Source organism: Vicugna pacos, chromosome 31 (genome assembly GCF_048564905.1).
Source record: "Vicugna pacos chromosome 31, VicPac4, whole genome shotgun sequence".
NCBI classification, from domain to species: domain Eukaryota; kingdom Metazoa; phylum Chordata; class Mammalia; order Artiodactyla; family Camelidae; genus Vicugna; species Vicugna pacos.
In genome coordinates, this window is record NC_133017.1 from 13,466,709 (window position 1) to 13,485,161 (window position 18,453).

The 18,453-nt window shown below is 49.3% G+C and overlaps 1 protein-coding gene and 1 long non-coding RNA gene across 4 annotated transcripts in view; one reads left to right on the top strand and one right to left on the bottom strand.

The window, feature by feature from the left end:
- LOC140690692 (uncharacterized) lies at nt 1-4,552 on the bottom strand. The gene is made up of 2 exons (XR_012065951.1): nt 4,202-4,552; nt 1-433 (listed from the first exon to the last, which is right to left on the bottom strand). It is a non-coding gene; the product is annotated as an uncharacterized lncRNA (long non-coding RNA).
- The window catches only part of LOC140690691 (polypeptide N-acetylgalactosaminyltransferase-like 6), a 24,151-nt gene continuing 10,078 nt past the window's right edge, over nt 4,381-18,453 (top strand). Inside the window, exons 1-3 of one of the 3 annotated variants that reach the window (XM_072952602.1) lie at nt 7,973-8,175; nt 11,196-11,345; nt 12,250-12,399. In XM_072952602.1, coding sequence (XP_072808703.1) covers nt 8,155-8,175; nt 11,196-11,345; nt 12,250-12,399 — 321 coding nt within the window. In that variant the 5' untranslated portion in view covers nt 7,973-8,154. Of the gene's footprint in view, nt 4,454-7,972; nt 8,176-11,195; nt 11,346-12,249; nt 12,400-18,453 lie in introns of those variants that run through there. The other 2 variants (XR_012065950.1, XM_072952603.1) reach the window with 2 other exon arrangements.

An 18,453-nucleotide genomic window follows, 5' to 3' on the forward strand; every position in this document is an offset into this window, starting at 1 on the left:
TCAAGTTTTTAACTTGCATGTACTGGAGTATTTACTCCATCTATTAAAATGTTACGTTTCTCAGGGAAAAAATGTCTTCTGCTGAGCCATCGAATTCCATGCCGTCCCCTAAAGAACGCCTGGCACTGTCAGGTCTCCAGGTTTGTGTGCATTTCTGACCCCTAAGGCTCCGGGGTCCTTCTGTCCTTCTGCTCCAGATCCAATTCTGCTCACCGGCAGAGTCCCGTCCTGCACCATCAGTTCTGAGCGTCCCTGGGCATTTATTGATTGAAGAGGATGCCTCCGAGGGGTCCCTCTGCCAGACGGCAGGCTGCAGACGGCCGGGGAAGGGCTGCTTCTCCTTTGTCTCAGCGCCTCCATCCGCGCTCCTCAGAGCTCCCTGCGTTCAGAAGCACTCCTTCAATGATGACTTCTTATAAACGGAGGATCGGCTCTAAAAAGGAGAGCATGGCTGAGGATATAGGAAGACTGTCTTTGTGCCTGGAAGGCAGAACCCAGACCTGCTCCATCTCCATTCCTCCATCCCGTCCTCCGTCCTCAGCACACTAATGTCTTCTCTATTTCCAGCTCCGCCCACAAGTTTGTGGTCTGTGAAAACAGAACACAGCGAGTCCCTTTCCCCCCACTTTCTCCTTACACCCGTTCCTACTCAAGCACTCCATCATGTTCTAATCCTGTCCCGTGTCTCCCAAGATTCCCTGACACGATGTTGGTGATGCCAAGCTCTGACGCCAGACGTCGTAGGAAAAGAGCATGGAAACGCCCTGCCCTGTCACAGGTGTACTCGGTGTCCCCGCCCCAGATTTAGGCGTGTGTCTGTGTGTGAGCTGCTCTCCTTCAGCCACAGATGCAGAGCCCACTTTGAAAGAAGTGTATATGTGTGATTTTTCTTGTCTGTGTTTTTTTGGGGTTATTTTTTTTTTTGGGTTTTTTTTAGAAAGAAATCTCCATTCCAACGAAGAAGCAAGCATCAAGGCCCTTTCTGCTGGGATTTCATTCACCTGTTTGTTATGATGGAGCTTTCTGTGAGCCGGGGAAGGGAGGGGAACGTGGGCTGGAGAGATGAGGGTAAAAGAGAAACAGCGATGCTGTCTGATGCGCCCTGAGTCCAGGCGCGTGCCTCATCCTCCCATGAACTCAGTGGCTCCTCTCTGGCACAGCCACGGGCTGAGATTTACACAGGTGCCAACAATCAAGCCTTTGAAACTTGATATTTGTTTTCCAAAGCCGTTTATCCCATTGTCTACCCTGATGCCATTTGCGTGAGAATTTGGAAAATTTGAGTTTAGAGAACGGTTTCCTCGTCCCCGGCCAGAGCCATCTGGAGCTCACAGCAGTTAGAAACAAAACGAGGCCCGCTGATGGCTTCGGTGCAGACCTGCGGGCAGATCTGCAGCCGGCATCCCTGGCTGGTCCACGTTCTGTTCTTCCCTGCGTCCTTCTCTTCCAAGAGCAGGGCCCATCTGGCTACTCCCTCTGCGGCCACGTGGCCAGAAACCTATAAGGAACTGCTTTCCATCAAAGCGGATCTGAGCTGCTGGGCTCAGGGCGAGGGAGTCAGAGTGCCCTGAAGGTGCCTTCAGCTTAAATTGACACCGTTTCTCCAAGAAGAGTGAGTCTGGGAGTTCAGTGGCCAAGAATGTAAAGACAGCTCTGCCCAGAGCTCTGTCCGGCTGCGCCGGGAGTGAAGCAGCATTAGAAACCAGGGCGCTGGGCCCCGCTGAGGTCAGACGCGAGCTGAGCGTGGAGTCTGCCGGGCCCCAGACAGCGAGGGCAAAATCTGACCTCTAACCCTTGGGGTGCTTCTGCTCCACCAAATAAACTCCATCACACGCCTGAACTATTGTGACAGGAGGCCTGTTTTCAGCTTGGCTCCCCAAATTCCACAGTAAAACTCCCCGGTGCTTGTCTGGGGCAAAGGTGAAGGCGGTGGGGGGGAGACTCAGCTGCACCCTGACGTGGCCAAGTTTATCGCCTGTCTGTCAGGATCCTCCATGAGACTAAGAGGAGGCAGGCAATTCATTTGCGGGGGCTGGGGGGGTGCGTTTTCCCCAATTCGGGGTTCCGGTGTGGAGGCCGTGGCGTCCAGGAAAGCAAGCACAGAAATGCTTGTGTGTGTCCCCCTACAGCTGGTGGGTTTGTTTTTGCAAGTGTCCGTCGATTCTTGGATTCTCAGAGAGGTCTGTAGGCCCAACTAGGTTAAGAACCGTCACCGTGTCCTGCCTTATTTCATGGCCCCTGTTATGAGGGACAGACAGCCTGAAAGTAGGGGTCCAGGAGTGGGAGGTGAAGCCCAGCTGTTGCCAAATTCCCTGAATAAAGAAAGTGGTACCAACCACACTGGTTCCCTCCTGAATGACACCATCGCCCTCTGCTCTCCAGCACACCCGCTCCGGCATCGTTTATTCCATTCGCGGTACCCAGTGTATCTCAAAACAAGCTTCCCTCTGCCGCACTGCTCCCTCCCCAGAGGAGCAGGCTCAGTTCACGCATTTTTCTGTCCTGGAGACGCTCCTGACCTTACCCCTCAACCTGGGCAAAAGAACCTTGACCGAAATGATCCCTTGGGTACATCCCGTTCTAGTTTCCATGCGTAGCAGGACCTAAAGGGATTATTATAATCCAGGGCAATGCGAGGGCAGGAACAGGACTGAGATCACCGCGCCTACTTTACCTAAGCACCACACCTAAGGAGCAAGCTGTGAGCAGCCCCCAGCCCTGCGGCAGGGTGTGGTTCCCACGGTGCTGTCTCTCCCGTTTTGCTGATCCTCTAGGATGGCATGTAACTTCTCATCCAGGAGAAACACTAAACCAGGACAACAGGTGCAGACCAAGACCTCCCCAGGCAGACGGGGGCGTCAGGCAGACACGCCCCGCACAGGGACCCCTCCTTCTCTCACCTTCACCTGCACCTCCTGCCTCCTCCTGGCACCCTCCCAGCTAAGGAAGTGATGGGAGGAGATGCTTTGAAGCAGGAAGATAACCAATTCTAAGTTAAGAACTACCTGAAAAGACATCCAGATGGTCGACAGGCACATGAAAAGATGCTCAACATTGCTAATTATCAGAGAAATGCAGATCAAAACTACAATGAGGTTTCCCCTCACACCAGTCAGCCATCATCAAAAAGTCTACAAATAATAAATGCTGGAGAGAGTATGGAGAAAAGGGAACCCTCCCCCACTGTTAGTGCGAATGTAAATTGGTGCAGCCACCATGGAGAGCAGTTGAAGTTTCCTTAAAAAGCTAAAAATAGACTTACCACATGATCCAGTAATCCACTCCTGGGCATATATCTGGAGAAAACTATAATTTGAAAAGACATCTGCACCCCAATGTTCACAGCAGCACTATGTACAACAGCCAAGACATGGAAACAACCTAAATGTCCACCAAGAGATGACTGGATAAAGAAGATGTGGTGTACAATGGAATACCACTCAGCCATAAAAGAGAAAGAAATAACGCCATTTGCAGCAACATGGATGGTCATTTAGCAACAGAGATGATCACACTGCGTGAAGTAAGTCAGACAGAGAAAGACAACTATCATATGATATCATTTATATACGGAATCTTAAAAAAATATACAAATTCTACTTACAAACCAGAAACAGACTCACGGACATTGAAAACAAACGATTGCTACCAAAGGGGAAAGTGCAGGGAGGGATCAGGGGCTGGGGATTAATAGACACACACTATGATGTATAAAATAGATAAACAACAAGGGCCTACTGTAAAGCCCAGGAACTATATTCCAATTCTTGTAATAACATAAAGGAAAAGAATCTGAAAAGAAAAAATATATATGGATGTATATGTATAACTGAATCACTGTGCTGTACACCTGAAACTAATACTGTAAATCAGCTACAGTTCCATTTAAAAAAAAAAACTTTAAAAAAAGCTACCTGAAAAAGAAAAATCCCCCATTTACAGAAGTCATAAACTCTGTGTTCAGGCCCCTGTGCTGAAGCATCACCCTTGGCTGCCGTTTTGCTGTTAAACCTTCACGTGTTCTTTTACACATAGACTAGACAATGTTATAGTTTATTCCCTGATTTCTCTCCAGAAATCGCGTGTACATTTAAACCATCATTCAATAATCATTAAACTAAAAAACAAAAAGCAAAACCCTGAATCAACACGGGGATTATGAGGAGGGACGGGGGACAATGAAAAGCAGCCCCGCGCTCACCCTGTCTTCTCTCTCACAGCTTCGAAACGTGGCGGCGAATCTCTGCGTGGACAGCAAGCACGGGGCCACGGGCACGGAGCTGAGGCTGGATGTCTGCGTCAAGGACGGTTCTGAAAGGACGTGGTCCCACGAGCAGGTATGTCGTGGGAGTAGGGGGTGGGGCTGGGGCAGGCACAGTGGGGACACAGTGGGGACAAGTCTCCGGATGGGACCTGGGTGAAGCCCTGGTTCCGTCTCTAACCAGCTCTGCAGGCAAGTGAATCACTAAACTTTCTTGTTTCTGCTTCTTCTCAGAGAGGCCGTGATATTCAGTGGAAGGAATGTATTAAAATGGGCTTTAAGTTAACAGAAACGGGGGGGGGGGAATGTTGATTGTGACGCTAGTCTTCTAATTTCTTTCCCAGAACGATAGTTTTCAAACCGTGATGAGCTCGTGGAGTGTGACGTCACTCTCCCAAGCACGTTTCACCGAAAGACTTCGTTATTCTCTGTTTCTGTGACTTCGTCTAATCTTATTTTCTCCCGGGGCTGGTTCCTGAAAAGGACGCTGCACCCACACCTCTGTGCTGTCGGAGCAGCTTGCCGTCTTACAGGTGCAGGGCGACCCAGAGGCTCTAACTCCCCAGCACGGACTTCAGGGGATGCTTCAGGACTAGTTACTGCTTTTGCTTGAAAAACATTTCAGTGCGACTCAATTTATTAAGTGATGTGTGATTCTGGACCCTCTTTGAAACGTGACAATCTTTGTAAGGGGCTTCCCTCACACCGTGTCACCTGTCAGAACAGACAGTGGGTAGACTTGTGTCTGCCCCTTTCTATCGTTTTAATTTTAAATCATGAAATATTTCAAATAGGAAATACTAAAAATACAGCATATCGTGGCGCACTCATCACGCAGATTGGACGAATGTTTACAGCTATTGCCGTGTCTTTTTAGAAGAAAAAAAAGTACACATGCAGTTAAAGCCCCCCTTCCCTCCCCAACTCACTACCCCCCCCCCCCCCCGCGGAAGGACACACCGAGTTCAAGGTCGTCTGTCCTGCTTGGACTTTCTGTTTCCCGGAACTGGCCGTAATGTGTCTCTTATGAAAACCAAAAGGGAAGGCAGGCGGTTGCAGGAAGGCATCAGTGCTCGCCTGTGACTGCGTTGCCCGAGTGTCCTGTACGCGAAGTGAGCAGAGACCCCGCGCAGCCTGGGATCTTCGAGCTGTCCCAGCGCGCAGAGACGCCGCGCGCAGCCCTCCCTCCTCTCCCCGCTGCCTCCCCGCTGCTTCCTGCCCCTCCGCGGACCTGCCCCGCAGCGCGGAGCCGCTGAGCCAGGGAAGCCGCGGTAGACCAAGCCCACAGCATAGCCAGAATTAACTCGGTCCCTAGCCCGACACCACCCCTCTCCCGGCCGGGAACCCGGTCCTTGTCCTCTCAACCCGCAGACTCGCCGTGTTCCGGAAGGATCGTGCACCTGCAGTCAGGCCGACCTAGATTCCAGCCGGTTGAACCGCAGTATCCTTGTGAACCTGTTAAACCTTTCGAGGCCACGGCCCCTCCACCTTTAAACGGGGACAGTAATACCCGCCTCACGAGCAAGGTTATCACCAGAATGGGCAACAGCCCTGACGTCGCAGCATCGCACACAGGTAGCAGGCGCGGAGCAGACACACCTCCCTCTGCCTCCTCACAGCCCTCCTCCAGATCACTTTACACTCACAGCAAGCCAGAAATCTCCCACTGCCCAAGGCAGCCGCCAGAATACCAAATAGTGTTTCTCTTCGCTCAAATGTACCCTGCAGTACGGACTGCATGGGTTTTAAAGAAGGCCCTGCAGCTCCAGGGTACACTGATCGGCACGAAGTATTGGTAAAAGCTGTCTTGCCTCCGCCTTCCTGTGTCTATAAGCACCATGGCAGTGTTCCCAGGGAGGTGAATAGTGCCTGTTCCCTCTAAGAAGCAATTCCGACCTCAGCCTGGGAGCAAGAGGGAAGGCTTCAGAGGCACCTAGAGGGGAAACGGTAATTTTTTAAAGGAAAAAAGAAAATGCCGTAAAACAACAACTCTGTATCTGTTGGGCTAAACTTCTCTCTACCCCCTCTGTTCAGCCCAACCAGGAAACACACTTAGCAGCCACCTGGTGGATAGGAAGAATGCATACCTGAACGCCTGAATCAGGCTTAAGCTCTCCATCCCCTGGAATGTTCTAGAATGAAATATGCTCTGGGCTGCAGCTGTTATTTGATAGCTGAAAATAAACGCAAATAAAACCAACTATATTGCATACCCTAAAACCTGTTGTTCAGTCCTTCCCCCAGGCCCCGCCCCGCCCCGCCTTGGGCTAAACTGCAAAAATCTATTATGTGTAACTCAAGAAATAGTCACCAGAGGGCAGCACCAGACAAGCGGACAACTACAAGACGACCAAGACACAGTTCATACAACTCCTTAAAGAAATTTCCAGAGATGGAACTAGGAGCTGCAGGAGGATCGGCAAGGTGGACGGGAGGCGAAAAGTGAATCGTATCCGAAACACCAATCGCCATATATTGACTTGGAGGTTAAAACCTGACAAGGCGCTTTGTTTTCCGGTACTTGACGGTAGGCTTTATTTGTGACATGACTCAATAACTTGCAAGAATTAGGACTCACTCTTCTACATTTAGATGAAAAGTCCTGGTTGAGAAAAGCGTATCAGGACCGGAGAATTACAGGTATGCTTTCTGATGCGAAAAGAACACAAGAGGGGCACTAATTATAGTTGAAATGATCTTTGTCTGCTTTTTAATGGCAAAAAATAAAACACACGTGAATAAACAAAATAGCTCTGTAGGGGAGTAAAGGCGAGTCTGTGGAAGCTCCTGGGTAGGAGAACGCCTTCTGTTGCAGGACAGGGGGTGACCTAGCGGTCTCCTTGCAGGGAAGCCAGCCTCGGGTTCAAGGGTCAGCCCTCCATGGAGCTGCTTGGCCTCACGGCCGCACGTGGGCTGGCTTTCAGTTTCCTTTAGGGACCAAGAAAGAAAAGGAAACTGGCCTCAGCAGGGCTGTGAGACCTGGAAAGGGCACTCCCCACCTGCCTTTGTGGGTCTGAGTGTGTGCGAGGGGCGAGGAGTGGGGCCCTGACCTCGCGCGGGGAAGGCACGGTCCTGCCAAGGGTGCTGAGACGCGCGCCCCGCCGCCCTGCGGAGACCCGGACGCGAGGCCAGCAGAGGGGGCGGCAAGTCAGCGCGCCGGGGAAGGGCAGCTGCTGGGATGCGCGGGCTCAGCCTGGAGACCGAGCGCGCCGGCGGTCCGGCCCACGCAGGGCAACACGCAGCGTCTCCGATCTCTGCCGACCGCGTGCCGATGGAGTGAAATCCAACTGCCCACAGAGGGAAGAACCGTTTCTGTCCTCTCGGGTCAGGTAGCAAGACTACGGTCCTAAGTGTTCTGTGCGAGTCTCCTGAGCCGGTTCACACAGTACAAGACAGACTCAGGCAACGTCACACACAGCGCGTTCATACTAAAGCCAAGAAGTAGGACTTCCACATCATTCTGAACCTGTTTTCAAGTGTCAGCACGGAGAAGAAAAGGGAGAAATTAACATCAGTTTACCCCAAAGTTAAGGAATTTGAGGCTGGGGAAAAAAAATCAGGAGGCCCTGTGCAGGAAACCCGAATAAAATCTAAATACTTCTCGGCTGCAAGGAGCAGCCCGAGGGTGGGAGGCCAAGTGCCAGCGTCATGACATCACCTGTGCAAACCACGAAGTCCGGGCTGACGTCTGCTTCTTCCTGCCCTGACGCGATTGCACGCAGGAAAGTGGGTGTAAGAAATGGAACGCTAGGGCCGATGGGCTCCACCTGACCACCAGGATAAGCTGCAAGGCAGGAGAGAGCGTTTGGAAGACATAAGACAGAAAAATCATAGCTAATGGCAGATGCAGAAGAATAAAGCAGCTCATATAATCCGAAGACGTGTCACCTGGGATGCAGGAAAGTAAGAACCAGGTAATAGTAGTAGTAATAATAACAATAAAAAACAACAACAATAATAATAATGCATAACACACTGTGAGGACCACAAGCTACCGACCAGCCTACACGTCTGAGAATGGCTAACTGCACTGTAATAACAAACCTGGAAACAAGAAATAAAAAGCCACCCGAGGGTGCCCTGAGATGGAATTGTGACAACAGGTGTATAAATCGGCCAAGAGAGGAGTGTGCCCGTCTGCTTTTGGACTTAACTACTGTACTGAATGAAAAGTAAGAAAAGTAAACAGTAAGAAAGTAAAAAGTAAGGGAAAACTGTCTATGAAAGAATACACAAGCCTGGACACTTGAAGTGTGGGGTGCAGACCCGTGCACCCCTGTGGGACAGCTGCCCCCACCTGGATGAGGAGAGACTCTGCTGGGTGCTGATTACAGCACCTTTCAGCTCTGGCTCCCATAGGCATTAAAACCAAAAGGAGAAAGAGAGACAAAGAGGAAAATGGATAAACCAGTCAAGACCTCTGGTTCCTGCATTGGCTGCACTACTGAGAGTACCATGGAGATGTGATATTTAAATAACATACAGACATGGAAGCCATCTAGATGTCCATCGATAGATGATTGGATAAAGAAGATGTGGTATATTTATACAATGGAATACTACTCAGCCATAAAAAAGGAATGAAATAATGCCATCTGCAACCACATGGATGGACCTGGAGAATGTCATACTAAGTGAAGTAAGTCAGACAGAGAAAGACAAATATCATATGATATCACTTCTATGTGGAATCTAAAAAAATGACACCGATGAACTTATTTACAAAACAGGAACAAACTCACAGAAATAGAAAACAAACTTACAGTTACTGGGGGAAAAAGAAGGGAGACAGATAAATTAGGAATTTGGAATTAAATACACACTACTATATATATCAGAGGTAAACAACAAGGACCTACTGTATAGCACAGGGGACTATATTCAACCTCTTATAATAACATATAATGGAAAAAAGTCTGAAAAAATGTGTATGTATAACTAAATCACTATGCTGTACACCAGAAACTAACTCAACATTGTAAATCAACTACACTTCAATTGTTTTAAAATGGTAATAAAAAATAAATAACATAAAGATTAACCAATGACAGGTTTATAGGCCAGGAAATTTTTATACCCACAATAGGTAACCGAGCCTGGAATCACTGAAGGTGAAAGCTCAAAAAATAATCGTCATCATTGCTATTGTTGTAATTAGACACAAACAACACAAATCCATTGGAGAAACTGAACAGCCTAATTGGTTCATCTTGACAGTTATCCTGGTGCACTGGCTGTTAATATAATGAGTGCACGTTTTTGCTTACTCAGTAGAAATTTCATTGGACACTAATTAAATGTCATGCCTTGTCCTGAGGGCTAGAAACACAAAGATGAAGAAGATACGACTCCCGCTATCAAGGGTCTCACTGTCTAGAGAGGGATGTGGAGGCACAGATGGACGGTGGTGATGAAATTTAGGCGAGGGAGGGAAGAGGGACTGTTCAGAGTGAAGGAAGGATGGGTGAGCTGTAACGAGACTGGCTGGTGAACAGGGGCCTTCCAGTCAGAGAGAGCCTCATAAAGTTACAGAAGGGAGAACACATACGGCCTGCTTCGTGCAAGCAACTACACTTTGTAACTGAGGTGTAACTGACAAACAACACTACATTAGTTTCAGGTGCGCAATACGTTGACTTGACATTGGTATAGACTGTGAAATGATCACCTCCTTTGTGGCAGTGAACCTCCGTCATCAGAGTTGCAGAATTTTTTCCCTTATGATGAGAACTTATGTACCCTCTTAGCAAAAGACAAATGTTTTATTATTGCTAGAGCATAACTAAAGGGGAAAGGATGCAGCTGAGGAAAACAGTGGAAAGTTCTTTGTGTGTTAAAGAGTTTGAACTTTGTTCTCTAAGGGTTATGGGAAAATACGGGGAGGTTTCAGGTTAAGAGGTAGCATGGTCAAAGAGGTCATTCAGATTGCTATGAAGGAACCAAAAGAGGAAGGTGGGAAAAGACACCAATTAGAAGGTCGTTTCACCAGCCCAGGCAGGATGCGTGGAGAGAGAAGGTGGTGGAAACAGAGGGGAGGGGGCGACGGCCTGCAGTATCTGGGAGACACAGTGGCAAGACTTGGAGATGGAGTGGATGGCAAGGGGGGGGGGGAGACCAAGGAGGCAGAGACGAAAGACCCCTGGGGTTGAGAGGCTCAATCATGTAACCGCCAACTGACACAAAACAGGAGTAGGAGCAGGCTTAGAAAGGAAGAAAATCAAGGGAATTCAGGAGACGTTGACCTTGAGATGTCCGTGGGGCATGCGGTTGGGAACTTCTACATTGGACGTGACACAGATGACGAGTTATCCACATATTGGCACGAGCTGAACTGAGCGTGTCTTAAGACCAACCAGAGAAGGCGCACAGACTGGGTCAGAGGAACCCTGAGCTGCCCCTGCGCTGAAGGGATGGTTAAAAATGGACCGCAACTAGGCGAGAGTCCTCGGATAACACGGGAGCTCAGTATCTCAAAACCCAAGGGAGTCGTAAGTCCCAATCTGAAGGCAGTGATCAAAGTCAGAAGTAGCTGAACAGACACTTGTCCCTGAGAAGTGATTGCCCTCCATAGGATTTGAATGAGTCTAAGCATGTCTCAGCCCACAGTCGTATTTAAGACACACAACCAGCAACAACTCTAGGAAAAGAGACCGTGTAATTGCTCTTTGTGAGTCTGTTTCAGGCGCCTCACCTAAAACCCCTTCTTCTATAGAAAACATCCCACGCTGTCCTGTCTTCCGGGGAAACAGAACACAGCCTCGCGCCATGCCTCCCGGACGACACGTTCAGATGTTAGGTTTAGCTCAGGTCTTTCCAACTTCCTTCAGACCGTTTCACCCAGCTTTTTCACGTTTTCTGCAGTTTCCCCACCACTTGCCTGTTTTTGTTAGCCATCCCTGGAATTTTGCCTGATTCTCTGCATTTTAATACCCAGGGCATCCCGAGGGCCTGGTCAGAGCCAAGTGTGTTGTCTACACAAAACCCAGCACCATGCTTGCTTTTAATGTCGACAGAGTCTCCCCGAAAAATAAAGATTTTACGATTCACAGCTTGGCTTCTCAGGCCGGCCGATCTGAGTCCTATGGTAAGAATTCGATGACCTCACTGAGATGTTGGGATTGGAAGAAATCCTGGGGCCAGTCTAGTCCATTTTCCCACTTGCTTAAGGATTTCTCCTGCTGAACCCCTCAAGTTGTGGTCCAGCTCAAACTCAAGAAATATCCTTTCTTTATAGAAATGTTGTTTTAATTTAATACATGGTAAAATCAGTTTGGTGTATCACAGGGAGCACTTTTTTAATAATAGACTGGACGCATGGCACAGAATAGACCAGCACAGGAAAAGGTCAGGGTCTACTAAAGGCAGTGAGGACAAATACCATTTCAGGAAACTTCTGTTCAGTTCGGGGGTGGAGGGAGGACACCTGTGTGTGTGTAAACTGAATCTCTTTCTGCGAGTCAGTCCGAAACGCTCTACATTGCCCGGCAGAATTACTCCCGGCAACCCCAGGACATCAATTTCCTTGTTCGTGACTTCCTCAAGCTTAGTTTTCATTTAAATCAAAATCTGCAGGTTGCTGTGGGCACTCCAGCTCAGCCCCACTCCTGGTCTGTTCTCAGTGAATCTGCCCATTTAGGTGAACTGTGAAGCATTAAATCCACTAACATTTTACCTAAGTGAAGACTGGAAAGAGCTTCATTAGCAGGTTTGGTCCCTCTGTCCCTCCGTGCCTCTCTGTCTCCCTGGAAACCACCCCCCCACCGCTCGCTTTTTGGGGCGGCCTGGGCCAAAGCTGCCCTGCGGCTCCCGCACAGACTTGGCGCCCGTGCCATTGTCAGCGCCGCTGCTAAGCCCGGACAGGCGGGCGGCGCTCTCTGCTGGCGCATCACGGAGCAGGAGCTGGCTGTGCCGCAAGGCCCCCGGCCCCGGCTCTCCAGCCTCTGCAGACTGCACTCACTGTGGCTTTCCTGCTACTGTCCCTTTGCCAGCTCTTTACCTTCGGCTGGAGAGAAGACATTCGCCCTGGTGAGCCGCTGCACACCCGGAAGTTCTGCTTCGACGCCATCTCACACAGCAGCGCGGTCACCCTGTACGACTGTCACGGCATGAAGGGGAACCAGCTCTGGGGACACCGGAAGGTAAGGTCGGCTCCCCGCGGCAGGGCGCTCTGCAGCTGCCCCACTTCAGGTTTCCTCACTCAAAGGTTTGTTTTTGACACACTGCTTTGATTTAAATTGTCACCTGGCCATTTGGTTCTCACGCTTGGAGACCACCAGCCAAGATCAGGGCGGGGGGGAGGCAGAGTGTGTGGGGAGGGGCACTGCTTTGGCTCTGTCCCTGCGGTCACCGGGCACAGGCAGTTATGACTGGGAGTGGCCCCGAACCAACGGGAGCGCTAGCCCCACGTGGAAGGGGCTGGGCTTCACCCAGACAGCCCGCGACGGGGGCCACGCGCCCAGCAAACAGAGGCACACGCGTGTGATTTTTAACAACCCCAAATACCTCACACACACACACAGATTAACACCTACTCATTTATTATACATCACAGGCTCATTTGCTTGGGAGCTGTCTGGGTTAAGACAATTACATTTACACAAATATTAATATGCACACGCAGATGGAATTGTTACAACTCTTACACAGAAAGTGACTCATCTGTAATTTGGTTGAAATCCCACCCAAGTACAGCAGAAGAGAACTTATTTGGGGAATTTGAAAGTTTAAAGAATTATAAAGTTCACATTTAATGATAGAAAAACATAGTTCAAAAACAAATATAAAATCATTTTATCGAGTTGATAAAATAAAGAACAACTGAATATTTGTTTTGAAATATCTTCATTCAGTTGTCTTTTGATAACTTTTTTGGATATTATACTATGGTTTTCCTCAACTTCCTCGGTTTCTAAGGCAAGACTCGGTTCCGTTCTGCCCGTCAAGACTGTGGAATGGCAGGGGCCCTCTGTTTGCCTCTTCACGCTCGGGGATAATTCAGCCTCCCCAGGGGCTGCAAGGGAGATGTCACACCCAGCACCTGGACCGTGAGCTTTGGCTCCTGTGGCTGAGGTGATATCATTGAGCCCTGACACTGCAGGCGGCTTTAGAGAAGAATCTGCAGAGAATAAATCAATATAGGAACCACTGTTTTTGATACCTGTCCCCTCAGTATCCCCATCCTAGAGGTGGGCACCGAAAATTATACTCAGAGGCAGAGTCATTTGTACAAGTTTATTCCGCACACCCCAACCCCACCCCCGCAACATGCGACGAGGCGACAGAAAAAGTACCAAACGTCCGTTGTTATAGCCTCTTAAGAAGCAATTCAAAAGCGCTAATAAGAAGCGGGGCGTCAGCTATAATGGGGGGGTCACCGCAGTAGGAGAACCTCACTGTTTTCCTTGTGAAATATGTCAGAAATGATGAGGTTTGTCAAACCCTTTTCCTTGTCAGTATAATACACTGTGTGTGGTGCGACTTAAGAAAATGTGTTGTTTTTATGATTACATTCTGAACCAGTAAGAAGTTACTCTCTGGGCACGTGGATAACACACCTGATTGGCCCTTTGCCTGGTGTGCTGTGGTCCCGAAGGAGCAGACCGTTTCTCACGACTGTCCACTGACAGCGTGGGAGACAGAACACTGGGCAATGTGCAATTAAGCCTAGAAAATACACTGGTTTTCTTTAAGGAGCTTACAAAAGCTTACAAATGGATAAGACCGGTGATACAGGTGCGCACGGAGCTCCCGGGAGGGAAATGGTGGCAGCGATGTCTAGAGGCGACTCTTCCAGCTTAACCACCAGACCTTCCCGGGTCCCGAGGGACCCACCGGGTCCAGGCATCTGGTGGCTCTTGCCGGGTGTGGCTGCTGGCCCCACATTACCCAGCCAGCCGTGACCCTCCCCGGTATTTGTATAACGAGCATGGTTTTTATACATCATCAGAATGTGCCAAAGGCCTAAAATGGAAAGTTCCTGAGATATGTCAGGCGATGACTCAGACCTGCCCAAATGCACCTGTTTTAGAAAAGTGTCCTTGTCTAGTCCCAGGGCGATGCCTGAAATGCAAAGGGAGACGCCCTTCTGCTGGGGGCTGCCTTGTCTGCTCAGAGGTGCTGCCTGGCCCCATGGGGGACAGTTCGGCCATCTTGGGAGTCGGCTCTGGAGTCCGCCTCTGTGTTGGCACATTCGTGAAGCAGCGCGGATCCCTGAGACTCTGCTGACTGCCTGCAGGGGCCGGCGGGCCGCCCCCTCTGCTGCATCCCCATCACGGTCTCCAGCTGGTAAGGAACTGTGGAGTCAGCACTTTCCACGCCTCTGAACCAATGAGGGACCATTATGTCTGATCCACAGAGGGACAGACAAATCTGCCCCAGCAGACTTGTGGCAAAGCCAGCCTTCAAACTCACATGCAGCTGGCCTCTGGCCTCTGGCCTGTGCCTCGCCCTTGAGCACTCAGGTCAAGCTTCCCTGGGAGCCCTGGACGCCTGCTGGATCCTGCACCCCCGAGACCAGCCCGGCTTCCCCCAGCTGCACGGAGATTTCCTGGACGGAGGAAGTCTGCTGGCGCGGGGCGGGCCGCTGTCGGGGCCCCACTGTCAGAGGCGCAGAAGCAGCTCTTGGGTCTTACTAGTTTTGTTTTCAGGGAGACTTTCCCATTTCATCCCAGCTTGATTGGGATGGAGTTGACACACAGCATTGTGTAAGTTTAAGATGTAATGGCTTGATAGGTGTGTAAACTGAGAAATGGTCACCACAAATAATCTAGTTAACATATCCATCACTGTGCACAGTGTGTGTGGTGAGAACTTTGAAGACCTACTCTCTTAGCAGCGTTCACATAGAGAATGCAGAATTATGAACCGCTGGCGCCACGCTGTATATTAAATCCTCAGAACGTAGCCATCTTTTTTTTTTCTGCTGAACGTCTATAATAATCATTTGCAGTAAGGCTTTCAAGATACATCAATTTTTATAGCATTTGTTTTTTAAGGATTTAGGGCAAATACTTTTTTTCTACTTGATAAAAAGAAAATTAGTACTTAAAAGTACTCAAAAATATATCAATTGAGTGATTTTTTTTACATACATAAATTATATTGATTTTTAGGATTTAATAGCTGGAAAAAAAAAACCCTTTCTACTTCCACTGAGGTGAAACTGAACAAAATGCTAGTTAAATAGAGAGAGCAGAACTTCTTATTTTTCTTTTTTTCTTTTTTTTTGGGGGGGTGTAATTAGGTTTTATTTTATTTAATTAATTTTTTGTAAAATGGAGGTGCTGGGGATTGAACCCAGGACCTCATGCATGCTAAGCACCCGCGAGAGAGCAGCGTTTCTAAGAAACTGCTCTCAGCAGAGAACTCAGCCATCTTCTACCTGGAAGTTTGTCCCTTTCAACCACCTTCCCCGGCCCTCCACCCTCTAGCTCTCAGTGACTTCCACGTGTGGCTTTTGCCACCACGAGAGAAGAAGGGCACCCTTGTGTTGCATCATGTAAGGAGGTGGGTTGCACGGCTGTGTCCCACCGCGGCAGGCGGGCACCCAGGATGAGGATGGGGAATCCCATTCTTGGTTACTTTCACCAGCAGGGGGACCCCTGCTACAAGAACTGTGAACTGCTGCAGCAACCTCTAAAAATATTCAGCTCTCCGCCCACACTGTCTGCAGCAAGCAACTGTCTCCCCTCCTCTTCGGCCCCTGCATGAGTCTGTCACTGAGACGTGTGAGCATCTCAGAAGCCCACGCTTTCCCTGCCATTTCCGGGGCCCCAGCCTGACACCCGCTCCCCCACCTCACCCCTGCATTGTTGCCACAGCTGCCTCCTGCCCTCCCCCCAGCCCACCTCACGTCCTGAAGGCAGAGGAGCCCCGACAAAATCTGCTCTGCTCGCTGCATTCATGCCTCTGGTTTACACGGGACTTGGTTCCCCGCTGAGACGATCAAGTGTCTTCTCCTGACCCTTCACCCTCTGGTCCACATACCGCTTGCTTGTCTGGCCTGACACACCCCGAAACTGGGACGTGGTCTTAAATACGCTGCTTCACGTCTATGATGTCCAAATTCCACGTCACTGTAAGAGATGATACTAAAGTGAGCTTGACCAGGGGAAACCTTCAGCACCATTTCTGACCCTAAGATGGCATTTCCATCCATCTGTGTGGGTGACAAGAACACTTGGTACCCTAAGGAGAGTGGTGAGGTTTCTCCAGATGGACAGCACTGTCAACTACTGTCCTTCCTCCAAGTCGGGAGCTACATCCCGCAGCCTTTTCCTTAAGGAACCACTTTTGTGGGACTATAACAGTATCTTGATCGCGGTTTCCCCAGATGTAAACCCTGAAGTGAGGATTTGAGTGCAAGTGGCTTATTTGGGGGGCTTATGCCCCTAAAATCTTACAGGGAGGAATGGAAGCCATACAGGGTGCATGAATCAAGCGGGTCCCACCGCGGGCAGCCGGAGCCCACGCCCACTGACATCTCTGGAAACGGCCCAGAACGCGCACCAGAGGCAAGGGGGGCTTTACACACCACTGCAGTCGCTCCCGGCTTAGGGTTGCTCCGAGCAGCGTTTACTCCTGACAGCTCTGGGCTGCTGCTCTTGCAAACAGAGCCGTTCTTGAGCCCAGAGAATGCCCTTACAGAGAGAGATACAGCAGCCAACTTCAGGAAGTCAGGCCAGTGCGCCCCAAAATCCTGGGGCCTGACGAGCCGTGGGCAGTGTCTGCTGGGGACCCAGCCCTCACGTCCTCGCCGGCACCTGGCACGTTGGTCTCTTTCTGTCTCCCCTTTTCCATTCTGTGGTTGTCGACTGACATCATGCGTGCGTTAGCCTTTTTGGACGTCTCCTTTGTGAAGGGTCTGTTCAAGGCTGTTGACTATGTTTCAACATGGGCTGTCTGGCTTTTTTTTTTTCTTCTATTTTGTAACAGATTTTAAGGAAGCTTAGGGTATGTCTAGACACAGCGCTTTGCTGGATGTTTGTCTCGTAAATGTCTTCATCCAGCTGGTGCCTGGCTGGGCCTCTCCTTGAGGACAAGCTGCTCCTTGTGGCAGCGGTTTCTGGGTCCTCGTTGGAAATCTTGCCCACCCCAAAGCCAGGAAGACAGCATTCCGAGTCACCTTTGGGAGCTTTTTTGCTTAATCTTCTGCATTGTGGTATACATTCTCAGAGTAGTTTTTTGTGTACAGTGGAAGATGGAGTTGACTCTTTTATATTCAATTGATCAATCACTGAAAAAGCCATTTTGTCCCACTGCATGGAAGTGACACCTGTGTCATAAGTCAGGGGGCCTTATCTGCATGGCTTATTTATGAATCCCCGTCTTAGGACTGCCTCTGACTAAACAGTCTTAACCATACAGAAAGGAAACCAGTAGAGAAAGGAACTTCATCTAATAAGACCCAAAACCCACCAGCATCACTCCTAGTGGTGAGACGTTTCAGCTTCCCCTGGAGACGGGAAATAAACCAGTGTCTGTTGTCATCACTTCCGTCCAACACTGCACAGGGCGGCCCACCCAGCGCACTCAGGCAAGACAAAGGAAGAGATCAGTCTACATACTCACAGATGACATCGCTGTGTATATGAAAAAAACCCAGAAGGTTCTATATCTAAACTATTACAATGAGTAAGTACCTTTAGCACAGTCCTGGATATGAGGTAAATGTAATGAAATCAATTGTCTGTTACTAGTGACCAAAAAAAGATAAAAAATAGAAAACAAACTTCAAATTACTCCACTCTATCACCATAAAAATCATCAAATAATTAGGAACAAATCTCACAGCAGATGTGCAAGGCCGTCATATAGAAAATTCTAAAACATCACTAAGAGGAATTTTTTAAAAAAAATATAGCAGAAATCTGTCATGTGCAAAGGTGATCCGACTCAACACTGTGAAGAGCTCAGCTCTCAAACAGGTGTTTACATTTAACGCAAAACCATTCAAACCCCAGCACGTTTATTTGCGGAAACTAATGAGCTGATTCTGAAACTGAATGGGTCAAGATGAGCCAAGAAAATGTTGACAGAGAGAAAGAACAAGCACTGAACATTAGGAAAGGGCCAGGTCCCAGAACAGTATAAACCTGCACGTATTAAGGCAGCGTGCTCTTGGCGTAAGGACAGACGGACGCTGTAGGAGGGGAGGCCTGGGTACCGGTGGGCTTTTTTTTTTTTAAAGATGC